The sequence below is a fragment of the Halichoeres trimaculatus genome, unplaced genomic scaffold (genome assembly GCF_033239565.1).
Source record: "Halichoeres trimaculatus isolate MK-OKI-2021-1 unplaced genomic scaffold, fHalTri1.1 fHalTri1_scaffold_17, whole genome shotgun sequence".
NCBI classification, from domain to species: Eukaryota; Metazoa; Chordata; class Actinopteri; order Labriformes; family Labridae; genus Halichoeres; species Halichoeres trimaculatus.
The window spans coordinates 20,982,102-20,996,172 of NW_027437195.1; the positions used below are offsets into that span (position 1 = coordinate 20,982,102).

The 14,071-nt window shown below is 41.0% G+C and overlaps 1 protein-coding gene across 1 annotated transcript in view; it reads right to left on the reverse strand.

Annotated features, from left to right (window-relative positions):
* myo10l1 (myosin X, like 1) overlaps nt 1–9,943 on the reverse strand; it is a 56,457-nt gene extending 46,514 nt beyond the window's left edge. Inside the window, exon 1 of the mRNA XM_074691577.1 lies at nt 9,612–9,943. Coding sequence (XP_074547678.1) covers nt 9,612–9,632 — 21 coding nt within the window. The 5' untranslated portion in view covers nt 9,633–9,943. The remainder of the gene's footprint in view (nt 1–9,611) is intronic.
* Between the last annotated feature and the right edge of the window lie 4,128 nt (nt 9,944–14,071).

Here is a 14,071-nt window from a genome sequence, read left to right on the forward strand (position 1 = left end):
TAGTCGTCTCCTCTGTAAGAAAACAGGCCTCCAGTTGCAGATCGATGTACTCTGCCTGAGTAATGTGCAATCTCTGGGGTGAATGCAGCGAAGGGGAGATGGAGAGTTATAAATGACCTGTCTGCATTACAACCTACATCCACCAACACCCTCATTCTCCTCCTCTTTGTGTTCCCCTCCCCTCCCCCTGTCTATTACGGGCCCAGACAGACAGGAATGGCCATGCATAACAACAAACTCCAGTGCTGAAAGCTGCATGTATGTTTAAGACGCAGAGTCTCTCCCATTGTCGTGGTTGGTGAAATTCAAACCCTCGGCCTCCAGCTCCGTCCATCACCATTTCGTCAAGCTCCGTTAAACATGAACTGGCCTCGATCATCACTTTAGCTTTAAACACGACCTCTGACCTCGTAAATCACATCACGCTCTCTGAACAGCAAAACAAGCCTCACCAGGTATGTTACCTGAGTTTTTTTACACAAGTGTAAACACCTGGTGTGTCTGTTGAAGAGGAATCATTTTAAAGCAGGTTACACATGAAGTGAATTTGTGCTTTTTATCTTTAGTCATGAATACATTCTCACCTTGTTCACCTGGCAGCCACTCTAAAATCATCAAGTGCATTAATGTTTCTGAAAATGATAGAGACAAGAAATAGGCCATCAATCTGGTACTTTTAAGGCTTCACACGGTCCCTCTGTTATTACTTATTGTTTTATTTCAGGCTCTTTAAGGCTCCCTGCTCCACAAACCCCCTTCCCTCTGATTGGCCAGCCCTCTGTAGGCCTGTCGGAGGCAGATCTTGGTGATTGAGGTCCACCCTCATAGCATGTCATGAATCAGTAAGGAGATTACTTTGGAATTTTTGGTGAAGATCTTGTGAAGACTTTGTGAAGATTAGAGATGGGTACCGAATTAGGTACTTTTACAGGTACCGACCGAATTCTTTCAAAAGTACCGGGTACCTATTCATGTAAAATCAAAATGTTCCATGTTTAGGTACCTAAATGCATCCTTGTGACTGTGAGGGAGTGGAAGAGTAGACGATTTTCCATGCAGGACATGAACATAGGTTTGCAAGGTTATATATTGAAAAATAAATGCGTTAAATATATATATTTTATTATTAAACAAATAGATATTTTATACCACATAAACAAAAAATGTACCAAAATTGGTACCGATGAGTACCGGTACCAATTGTCAGGTACAGGGAATCGGTACCCTATAGTTTCAAATGTGAAAGGTACTCATCCCTAGTGAAGATCGTGAGCTACTTTTGGAACAGAGCATTTTGGGCCGTTTACAGACAGCTTTGGGGAACATCCACCTTTTTTAGTATGAATATCCAGTGCTGTTGTTTTATATCTATTTTAAAAATAGAGGAAAGCAGAACGTCCTCTCATTAAGATATCATAAGTTTACTGGAATCTTGGTACTCGAGGGATAATCAATGATCATACTTTAATCTAAGAGCTCACAGTGAGCTACTCTAGTTTGCATGATTTTCTTACAGCTTAATTTTCAATGGAACAAACAACAAAAGAATATTTTCTTTTTTTATGTTCTTGGTTGTTTTTGGAAATAGATCATGACTTCACTGTATGTTTAGTCTCTGTTCTTGCTTGTAAGGACATCCTTGATGGTCCCCAGCAAGGACAGACTATGTGAATCTGCATTACCTTCAGACAAAGGCAAGACATTTGAAAAGCTATAAAGTCAAGGACACGTTCAGTATGAGGGAACGTCTGGAGCAGCATGGATCCCTGTGGTTCAATTTCCAGGTGATTAAGATGTAAACTGTTACATGACTGGTGTTATTTTTCCCTATATTATAACAGAGTGTGTATTTAAAACCAGCAAGCAGCCTTTTTATATTTGATTTGCTGTCATTAAGGACAAGAAAAAAATATTTTGAACAGTTAATCTGTATTTGCACTATTGAGTTAAAGTGTGTACATCAGGTCGATCTGTGTGACCAGGACTTCATGCAGAGTGAAGGTTAGCAGTGTTGACAAACTGAAGAATCATTAAGAACAACCTGACCAACTAATAATCTGTCACCACTGAGCATAAAAAAAGAGAGCATCCCCAGAGCATACGGCCCAGACGCCTGAGCAGCTGTGAGCGTGTGTGTGTCTGATAAAGGCCTTGTTTCTGCTCGGGTGAACACATGGATGGCTGTGCCATTTGATTGAGGCATCGCCCCAAAGACAGTCTCTGATGTCGGACCTCCTTTCTCCCTGAGAGACACTCACGCCCCAACAAACACCGACCACATTTTCAGAATCAAACTGCACATTCAACAGCAACTTAAAAGTGGCAAAGCAACTCAGTCACATCCTTGATGGTGGAAAAACAGGTGGTGCCATCAGCAGAGTGACATGTAAGTAAAGAGGGAAGGAAGAAATTAAAGTCAAATAAAAATGAAGAGGCAGAAGTAAAGACAGTAAAAGCAGAGTACAGACATGGATGACTGACAGGAAGAGAGAAATTCCCCAAAGAGACTATCCAACATCCTGCTCTGATGTGAGACAAGTAAGAAACAGCAGAAACGCAAAGATAATGGTTCTGTTGATCATAAAAATACTATAAACTTTGAAAATGGGACCAAAGGTTAGAAGTGGAAACGGCTGAGGAAGACAGAAGAAAGACTCATATGAATAAATAATGAGGAAAACAGCTGACCAGTCTGCAGCTAATGGAGGAAAACCAAATATCAGCATGGAGGAGGGAGGACACAGCGGGATCTCTCTGGAGGCTAAAGGTCAGGGGGGCACTTGGTGATGACTGTGACTGTGTGTGTCTGTCTAGCTGCTTTAGCAAGCTCATTAACTACTGTTAGTTCAAAATCAATGATAAAACAGCACATAATGTGGCTAAACAAACAAGCTTAGATTAACTAACCACATCCAGAAATGAGCTGAAATAAGCTCATCTGCACCAAACCTCAGCCTCTGATTGCCCTGCAGTGATGGATGTCTAAAGAAACAGAGGTGGGTGTGGCTGTGAGTGCTTATCAGAGTTAATCGTGCAGGAAGAGGAGGGTCCTCCGGATAATATGGTTCACGTCAGTCCTGAATGAAGAGCTGTGATTCATGTTGTTTGGCGTTTGAGTGCAGCTGTGTTCACTAGAAAAACCTACTGGAGGATACTGTTGTTTTAGTTGTGTGTCCTCATGCTGACGAGAATATACGGTTTGTCTACATAAAACAAAACTTTGTGGGCTCATTCTCCCTGACATTTCACACATTCTTAAGATTTTCTTTGTTAGGCCTTACCAGGATTTCACTGAAGTGACAGGTGTGGTTGAAAAGTAGAAAAATTGAGGGGTTAGACCTGCAATACGACGGCCTCGTAGAAGTAAGTGTGTGAGCATGATATACTTTTGAATCTATTCGTCCGCAGTTCTCCTCCGAAAAACATGAGGGCAGTGTGATCCTATCAGCTGCTTACAGTATCTCTACATTCTTGCTTGCTTTTTTCACTAACTCTAAGTTATATTATATTGAAGCTGGTTCATGTTGCTATCATACAGTAGGGCTGCAACGACGAATCGATAAACCGATAAAAATTGATTAGTAAAAGTGTTGACGTTTTTCCATAATCAACGCACTGTCGCACCACTACTGTATTTATTTGTCAACAGTTTATTTGTCTTCTTCCTTTTAGTTGGATTAATTAGCGGTTGGCAACAATTTCTTAATCTGATGATATAACAATGTATTTTCTGTTATTCTGTCCATACTGTTAATTCTTTAAGTGACAATACATTCATGTCATTAGTTATACTTTATAATGTAGCATCTGGCCAGCTTAAATTATGTTCAGATATGGGCTACACAGACGTAAAGCGCAGTGTAAGCCATGAGTTTGCAGAATTATAAAGCAGGCTCAAAATGTGGGATCAGCCACAGTCAGTGCACCAATCAGGAAAAATATTTCTAGCTTCCAAATGTATTGCCTTTTTGTCTCTTCTCCAAAATTTATTTTCTTTTTTTTTTTCACTGTTTTCCTATTCTTCCTCATTCCCCTTTAGTCTGCAGCAAGCAGAACTTCTGCCAACAATAGTTAAAGTTGTTTGTAGGTATTCAGCTTGTTTTATAAGACTCACTTCAAAGCCTTAGTGATGCCATCAATTGGATTCTGTAGAAAATCAATCAAGCCCAAACATAAAGATTTAACAGTGGCAACTCTCAGTCCAATCTGACACTTCTACAATCATGGCTAATTATGGCTGTTCATGAATAACTTTCTGTCTAAAACAATCAAACATATGAGTTCTCCTGTACAGACCTTTGGTCAATTGTGGTTCTTTTAAAGTGCCTAACAAATGAAGGTGAATTGGATTTAAGTTATTTTACACATTCATATTGGTTTCACTTTTCAGCCATCAGATATAACTGGATCTGAAAATATCAAGTTGACAACATCAGCTATCACAGGGGCCATCATTTTCTTTTAAAGGGACTCCCAGCATCTGTTGTTTTTGTTTTTTAACATTACTGTGTCAAATCTCTGTCATTCACCTCCTCCAGTGCAGCCCGGCCCTGTGTCACTGACCTAAACTGTGTCAGTAATATTCCATTAAAGGTGATAACACAATCAGGACAGCAAGGCTTTCAGCAGATTAAAGCGGCTGGAAGAGGAACAACATGTGTTTATGTGTGCGGGCAGGCGAGTAGGTGTCACCTGTCCTGTATGAGTCACATCTGTCCAAGAGATTAAAGCTGACACTAAATGCTTCAGATATTAAAAAAACATCTGGGGTAAAGAGAAACATGCATGTTTCATATCTAGTAATAGGTCAGAACAAAGGGACACAGGGTAGTGGGTTAGTTTTATGTCTGTGACTGTAGAACATGTGAAGCTTTGGAGAGATAACCTTTGGACCTCTTAATTCCAAAACAAACCCACTGATGATTTGATGATTTAACCAAAATAAAGCCCAACAGTGTTTACGCTTATAGATGTAAAAAAAAAAAAACGGGATGAAAGCAGCAAAGAGAAACAGCTGTTGATGTTTTAGTGTGTGTGTGTGTGTGTGTGTGTGTGTGTGTGTGTGTGTGTGTGTGTGTGTGTGTGTGTGTGTGTGTGTGTATAACCCTCTTTGAGAGGCCAGTGTTGAGCAGTCTGCTAATTATCACATTCTCTCTCATCTTGGATTAAACTACAGTCACACAGCCCCACCCCCATTCGCAACCCTGGCAACAAGATTCCACGGCAACAGTGTGGAAACTGGGCACCATGGAAACAGCCTCTCTTTCCCTTTAGCATCTGTGGATGCTGGGAAGTGATGTTCACACAGAGAGGATTGTGGGATATGGTGTCCTGTAGGGTTTTGCGCTCATTTCATCGCTACTGTATCAATATTTATCAGTTTTTCTTTGATGATGAGTGCAAAATTTTGCTCTTAATTTCAATACTTAGGGTGAAACTTCAGTTTTGTAAAATAATATCCTTAATTTTACTATTTTGTCATTTTTCCTGGGGATCAATAAAGTATTTCTGATTCTAATCCTGATTTACAGAACATAAACAGCATAAAAAAAATAAATAGCGTTTGAGCACTGCGGAAAAATATATTTAGTTTTCAGCATTTAGCATTACAAGGGTCTTACAACTGTCCTTTCACTACTTTTTTGTAAACTTCTGTAAACTTTTTCATATTGACTGACAACTCAGTGAACTGTAAATTTACACATTTTTAGATTGTTGCTTGGACAAAAAAGGTACAGTGATATCTAATTTGGGTTGACTAAAGAGTCTCTCCCGTCATTTTTGAATTTCAAAACAACAATTAAAGACAGAGAAAGCACAAAACTTCTTTACTGGTGAGGATAAAAATCATTTGCAGCATTTCTGTCAAAAAGCTGAGTCTAGTTTTTTAACCCTGTATTGTTATCATGTATACTCACTTGTATTTGGTAAAGGGTGCCTTAACAAAGAAGAATGTATCATCAAATTTGTTATTACACCAGTAAGTAGTAAGAGAAGAGGACTCTGGGAGATGCTGTTTTCTTCAAACGCTGTAGAACAGCTCTAATGTGGTTTAACTCACGCCTACACATGAAGAATAAAGAGAAGAGTGAAACAGAGGATAGAAGAGGGAGAGGAAAGAAAGAGCTGGAGTAGGGCCAGACGGAAGAGGAGGAGGGGAGACAGGCAGAGGAACACAAAAAGTGGTCGGTTTACTGAGATGGAGACGTTCGCAGCGAGTGGCCGCGAGGAGAGAGGGAGAGAATCAGAGCTGATGCAGCTCCTGAGCAGAACAAATGCATTGAGTTGCTGCTGAATATAGGTCACACATCTCCAGTGACTGTTCCCTTCTCCTCCACTGAACCAGCTTCCTACAGTACGCGCGGCTCAATAAGAAAAGCTACTTTGACAGTTTATTGCTGTAAATGTACGGAAGCTTAGATGAAAGCAGCCGTACAGAATGCATCCAGTTGATTAATATTTTACTACAGAGAAAGTTCTTAGCATGAAAAATCAACCTTTCATTGCTCCGTAATTTCCATATGGTACCTACTCAACAGATTGCAGAGTAGTAAATTATTATTTACAGCCTGTTCTACTTGTTGGGGGGGCTGTTGAAGGTGAGATTATAAACAGAGAGATATGATGCAGGAACAGTGACAGCAGTTTGAGACATTGTGTAAACTGTTCTTTCCACATTCTCACCTGTCAGTCTCTGGGGTTATTGGGTCATGGTGGCTGATAGCACCTGTAATCTGGCACAAATCTATAATACACAAATCTCAACACACACATTGGGACCACATGTCATCCATTCAACTCCAGTACAATACATGGGAAAATTGTGTTTTCAAAGTTCTCATTGAATTATATGTTTACATTTCGTTTCTGAGCACTCTTAATCTAAAGCAGCATACTCTTAAGTTCTTCTCTATACTCTGGTTTTGATTTTAAAATGACTTAAAGGTTAAAACAAATTTTTTAAAAAGAATGTTTATTGAAGAAGCAAAAAGAGCTTTAATTTATACATTTACATGTAAATTTATGTACTTATAAACTCTGATATTTGACCGTAGACTATTTGTACCCTGTCTGTAGCTGGGTCCAAGTGGCAACCTCTGACCTATAAATATGAGGCAATGTGGAAGTGCTAAAATCTGCAGTTCTGGGTTGACAGTCCGCTTAATGCTGGCCCCCGAAGTACTGGAATCGTCATACAAATACATGATTTTCAATTCTTTATAAGTTTTATTAATATAGCCTTGCTAAGTATTTATATTGAACCTTTTGAGGATTAACATAAAGAGGATGTTATTACTTTGGAAGTCTTTCATGTGGGTCCTTCCTGCCAATCTTGTCAAACTTTGACATGCTTGGTAAAAGTACAGCAAATGCTTGGTAGATTTTGACTCAAATTTCACAAAAGCAACTACAAGTTGTAGACTGTTTACCAATTACCAAACATTTTTTCTAGCTACATTTGACATTCATAACCAAATGATGATGCTGATGCTAAACTAAGCTAGCTGAACTTTAATTCATTCACAGATATTGACATAGAAATTTATTATCCTCTATGTAGCAATCTTTTTTTCAGCTCTCAATTAACATTTAACTTTAAAACTGTGTTTATTTTTTGTAAGTTGTACAAGGTTTTGATGAAACACACCTAATGTTCAGGGTACATAGTTAGCTAGTAAGATAACACAGCCCTAAAGTTTTAATGACACGTTCAAGTTTCAATCCATAATTTAAATTTGACGCTTAATGTATCTAGGATGTTGAATATTGATGTCTCGTTCTTTAACTGTGATGAAGGAAACATTAAATTAGCATTAGTGATGTAAAATGAGACTGACATTTTCCACTACTGACCTATAGCATATGAATATGAGGAGGATTTTACAGTATTCTACTGCCACCTGACATTTCATGCTCAACTGGCCGGCCAGATATCATGTTTTCTGCCTGAGTTGAGTGAGAGAGGTCAGCTGTTTACTCTTTTTGGTTTAAGGGACAGAGGCAAGCGGAGATAAACTGTGATATTAAATCAAGGGATGGAGCATTAAAGATGGCAGAGGACAGAAACTAAGTGGATGTCGAACAGACACCTCTCAGGAGGATTGATCAGTCAGCGCCCCATTGCATGAAGTCATGCTCCTGGGTATCAGATACACTGCTTGTGCAGGACTGCAAGCCTGACCATCATAACTCAATAAGTCACTCCATTTTCAGGTCTCACATAGGCTTTCATAGTCTGAGCTGTGCTGGGTGGTGCTGTGGTGGTCTGTGAATCAATGCTGTGATCAATATATTACAGACGGACTGATGGGAAATGGAGCGGGGGGACAAGGTTGATTCACTCAGCTGTTGCTACTCTTCATCCAAACACTGGATGATATTGTGTCATGCTATCATTCACTTTTTTAATTGTTTTGTTGCACAAGGTTTTGACTGAAAGCACACCTAGCAACCTACAGAATATGAAGATACTTGGGCTTAACCGTGGCCTTAGTACCCACTCACACCCACACACACATGGTTGAAAATGGCATGACATCACTGCCAGTGTGAGAGGCATTTAAACCCATATCAGATTAACTTAAGAGGGGGGAGCATAAGTAGCTTGGAGAGGGCGGATATTGGCATCACAGTCTGAGGGAAAGATTGTGAAGATATATATGTGTGAGAGTGGATGTGCCATTGAATGATGTGTGTGGACAACAGAATAGAGGAAAAGGGGAGGCAGGAGGTGACAGTCCAACAAGAGTAGCCTGGATGGAAGAAATGAGGGAGGGGAATGTGGGAATATGTGGTTTTAGCTCTGATTGCGGGGGGAAAGCAATCTCTGGGATGGTTTGGCAAACACATCCTATCATACAGAAGGGGTGTGATGAGCTGTTATCCCATCAGGCAGTGCAGGAATTAGAAGTATGTTAAATTAATAACATGTGATTTAACTAGTATAAAATTAGATATGTATTGTTAACCATTTCTATCCACACACACACACTTCTCATCCCTCTCATCTCATCCTCCTTCACTTTCCAGATAGCCACCACATCACCCTCCCCCTCCTTCACCCCCTCCTCATTTCCCGCAGCCCTATACCACAGCAATACCCACCCATGAATCCCGTCTCCATCTCACTAAAAAGCGCACTTAAAAAGCACAGAAAGGGTCTTTTAACAGCAGCACGATGTGGGAGGGCTGTTGCTGCTGCAGGCCAGCACGGTCAACCCTCCGTTAACAGATTGGCTTTAATCCGAGAGCCAGCCTTATGGATGTGTGTCAGCTCTCGTTTGGCCAATTTATCTGCAGCTCTGCTCTGAATTAATGCAACACCAAGCCGGCAGCCAGGCCCTGATGCTCTGCAGTGATGACAATACTGACGACGTGTTTAGTGTTATTTCTGATCAATACAGACATGCCGTTATAAGGCACGGGCCTATTCCTAGTGGGAGCAGGATGGTGCCAGTTCCAGTTCGATGGAGGCAAATCAACACTTGTCGTAACGTGATGTAAATCATAAAAAAGCATCAAGCGTCAAGCAGGCTTTATCACACCAGTAAGGCTTGATCTGTCATTGATGTATCGCTCGATCACAGTGACACATATTCTCGCCAGCTTACCTCCGTGAAAAACCCCTCCATCCTGCCTACTCCTCCCAGACGTCGCGCGCCCGGCCCCGCAGAGCGCAGACACCGGCTCCGGCGTGAATCTCACCGACGGGAGCGCGAGTGTGTTCGTCAAGACCGGAGAAAGGTAACAGTCCCCCTGTGCTGGTGTTTCCCATTCACCGAGCGTTTGTCCTCATCCTCAAAATGGATCAAACACACCTCAGCAGTGTCCGCGCTCTCTCTGCACCAATAGCCACATGCGAAGGGAAAGGAGGCAGAGAGGTGAAAAAATGAAAAATGTCCACAATGAGGATCCGTCAGAGCAGCGTTAATTGAAGAGCACCAGGCCTGCTTTGTATCAAATGTATATGTGTGGATATCTGTGTGTGCTTGTGAGTGTGTGTATGTGTATGTGCGTGTGTGCGAGTGTGGTGCGTTGGGTTAAGAGAGAGGACCAGTACGAGGGCAGAATGAGCTCGACGATGCCCACCGCGCACACCGACGGGGCGGTGCAGTCACAGCCTCCTCCGATGTAAAACGCACATTTCACCACTGACACACACACCTACACACACCGCGGGGAAGGAGAAGAGATGTTAGCCCGAAGACGGTTCGCGTTACTATGATACACACCAGAAAAAAAGAAACATCTGGATCTTTTATGTCGGAAATGATCAAGTGCTATTTTGCCTAGATCACCATGTGCAAGTCACTTTTTTAATTGTGACATCCACTACAGATGCAACGGCGTTTGTCCTACTTGATGTGGCTACATGTCTTGACCCAAGAGTTGCTACACGTAAAATCAAATGGTACCATGTTTAGGTAACTAGTTGTTGTGACTGTCAGGGAGTGGAAGAGTGGGCGTTTTCCCATGTTGGGCATGAACACAGCCTTGCAAAGTTATATGCTGAAGAATAAATATATTAAATTGAAAAGATATGACATTTTATTATCAAACAAATTAAAATTTATTACCAAAGAAACACAAAAGTACTTAAAATTGGTACCATTTCATACTGGTAATGATTGCCAAGTACTGTATCTCCAAATGTGAAACGTACCCATCTCTACACTTGAATTGTTTTGAGTGGATTTGATAATTCCACAGAGGGATAGGCTTACATTTCTAGGTGAAATTATGTCTAACTTAGACACACGGCTGCATCAAAGATTACAAAAAAGTGGGAAAAGAATCAAGTTATAGCTTTACATGAATGATCCTTTCTTTAAAAAAAAAAAAAAAAAAAAGGTCACCCCTCATCAAGGGGGCTTGGTTACAGGGTAAGCCAGCACCCCAGTAGGGTGAAAACGATATCTCCCAACACACACACATGCGAGCGCACACATTACCAGAACACAGGGGAATACACCCCAAAATTAACAATGATAACACATAATGCCTCACTAGTTTGTATGAATGAGGAAGAAATGGATCGACAGCTTGTGTGTGTGTGTGTGTGTGTGTGTGTGTGTGTGTGTGTGTGTGTGTGTGTGTGTGTGTGTGTGTGTGTGTGTGGTCATAGGCCAATCTGCGGGGGCCAGATGCAGCCATCAGGAGCCCAGCAGGCTGAGGCCTCTGTGGGGTAAAGTATTGTGAGGCTCAGCCTGTTCCCTCTGGAGCCCTGGAGGTATAGAGTGGGGCCTCCTGTGTGCCTGTTTGGAGGTATTATTTATCAGCACCCTCCATCTTCATCAGAGGGACAGATCAAAAGGCAGCCCCAGTAACAGGGCCCCTTTTGGTTTAAAGTGTGGGTGTTTCTAAAGGGGGGCACACACACAGGTACAGTGCGCACACACACACACACACACACACACACACACACACACACACACACACACACACACACACACACAAAGGAAATGAGATCTCTGTAATATTTAATATGAAGTTGCCTCAAGGGGAGAAAAAACTTGTGGTGAACCTGAAACTACTACAGTATAAAACAGGAACACTTCAAACCAGATGCATTACATGTGTTTCTTAATTTAATGTAATAAATTAAGTACTTTCTTTTTAACTGCTTGGACCAAGCAGTGACCCCCGGGGCAGGGTTTATGAAATAAAAACAACAAAAAATGTTTTGATCAATTTGGAGGTCACCATGACACAAAGCTGTCAACCCTAAAGTAAACTCATCTGACATAAACACATGAACAGCAACACACATTAAACACAGAGATACATAAAAGTCCAAGCTATTAAATTCCTATTACCATGACAACACTAGGACTGAGTGACCCACAGTGGTGAATTGTGGGATGGGTTTTATTCCCCAGCCAGTCAGGAACAGGACTCTGCTTACTCATCTGACCTCAGCACTCTGTCTTTCTCCTTGATGTCTCCTTCTCTTCCGACTGTTACAATGAATATATGTGAGTGTGTGTGTTGGTGGTGGTGTAAATCAGAGAGGAGTGTGTGTTGTGGACAGATCATCAATAGATCCTCTGGTGTTCTGAGTGAAAACGCAGACAGATTACTGAAGATCTCAGAGCCAAGCCCACCCATCCATGATGCTGACTCCTAATCTGTTGCAGAATATTTATAGACTTACATAGATGTAACCACAAGCATGCAATATAACACAGGTAACTGGTAAGTGGTGCGTGCGCATGTCATATGTTGCACATGCTGGTAGTAATCACTCACAATGTCACAGTCGGTTTAAGACTGGAGTGTCCATAAATCTTCTTTCATTTATTGCTGTCTTTGTCTTTCGTCGCCTCGCTCCTGTGACCCTATTACGCTCTCTCTGTCTGCAGACTCATCTGTTTAGTGTGTGTCTGAGAGGACACGCTGAGTCAAAGAAGTGCAGACACTCAGGGTGAAATGTGCTGATTGATTGTTGGCCTCACTGTGTGCTGGTTAACTGGTGAAATGGGACAATCCAAAACAAGGCCTGAGGACTTATTTGGTCCTAAACAAGCTCTCCTTTGACTGTTGTAATGGTAACTGTAAAACAAGGGGGGGCACTGTGTGGCCTCACATTAAAAGGTGCGCTCTTGTTATACATTTAACATAATGAAAAAGTCACCTATGGATACCCTCTAATCATAATGTTAAAGCTCCTGTGTAACTTGGCCCCCCCTGCGGACTGTGTAAGACCTCATAACTCTCTGCTGACTCAATGTAAGTATTTTCTATGGAAAAAATAGTAGTATAAAAAGTCGTCTTTAGCATGCACTAAATGATATGGTTTTACACCTACCCCATTCAGATGGTTAACGCCATTAAAAATGACAGTATAGAAACATCCCCGTGTGTTGCGGATGATATTGTCCATTTTCAGGGGTCATAAAGAAGCATCAATGTTAATTTCAGTCTTTTGTACGACCAGTATAAACTAGGGCTGCACGATTATCGCAATCGCAATCGCAATGTCAGCACATGCAATTCAGTTTTTTCTCCATGATAACCAAGCAAGCCTGTAGACTCATCATGACACAACTTTTTTTATTAAATCGCAAGCACAATTGCAATCGCAATATTGTCCACCTAATCGCAAATCGCACCTTTTCCCCAAATCGTGCAGCTCTAGTATAAACTCCTCACAAGAGCTTTAAAAAATTTCAATACGCCTGCCTCTTATGTGTAACAGAACAAGAACGCTCTTCTTAGATTAAACACATGGACATTTACCACACTGCTGACTCCAGTAACTATTATTAACAATAAAACTACTATTATCACTGAGTGCTGTCAGATAGATTAACAAAATGTAAAAGAAGGAAAAAATCCACCACAACACAGAGCTGTGAGATCAAGCAAACTATGTAACAATGCCTGTTAGCTTACATTAGAAAACTGCCTACTAGCACATTAAAGCTAAAAACAAATGAAATTAAAAACTAAACGCAATAAACATTGGTCCAAACTCTGACAGCATTCATGGCAATGTGTAAATTATCATTTCCATATAGATAATGATGCAAAAAGAACATGTTTGTCCTTTCTCTAGTTTCCTCAGTCACACTTTAGGCTTATAACACTTTAAATGTCTGGAATTTCCCATCTAGTCTTGAATAGCACTCCCAGGCTATCACTGTCACGTAAACAGGTACTTTACTTTTAGGCTACATGCAAATTAGGAGCCTAAAAGTAAAATATCAATGAAGAGCATTTCCAGCACAGTTACTCATCGTTCTCAGATCAACCAGAAAACAACAAAACAACCAATCCAATGTTGTGCGGAGGTAAAACTGCAACCACATGAGAACGTTTCGGTTCTCTGTATGTTTAGGGAACGTTAGGCTTTGTAAGGGTTTAGTGTAACCAAGGGGGAACATTCTCTTAACGTTATATCTTGGGTTGGTTCTAACTAACCTTCAGACAACATAAAGCAAACGTTCTCTTTATGTTCTGTGTTACTGGGGTAGTATTCAACTGTGTATATGTGTACAAAGGTGGAGAAAATTCGTTGGTTTAGTAAAGGCACAACTGGTTACACATCAAACACTAAGTGAAGAACGAG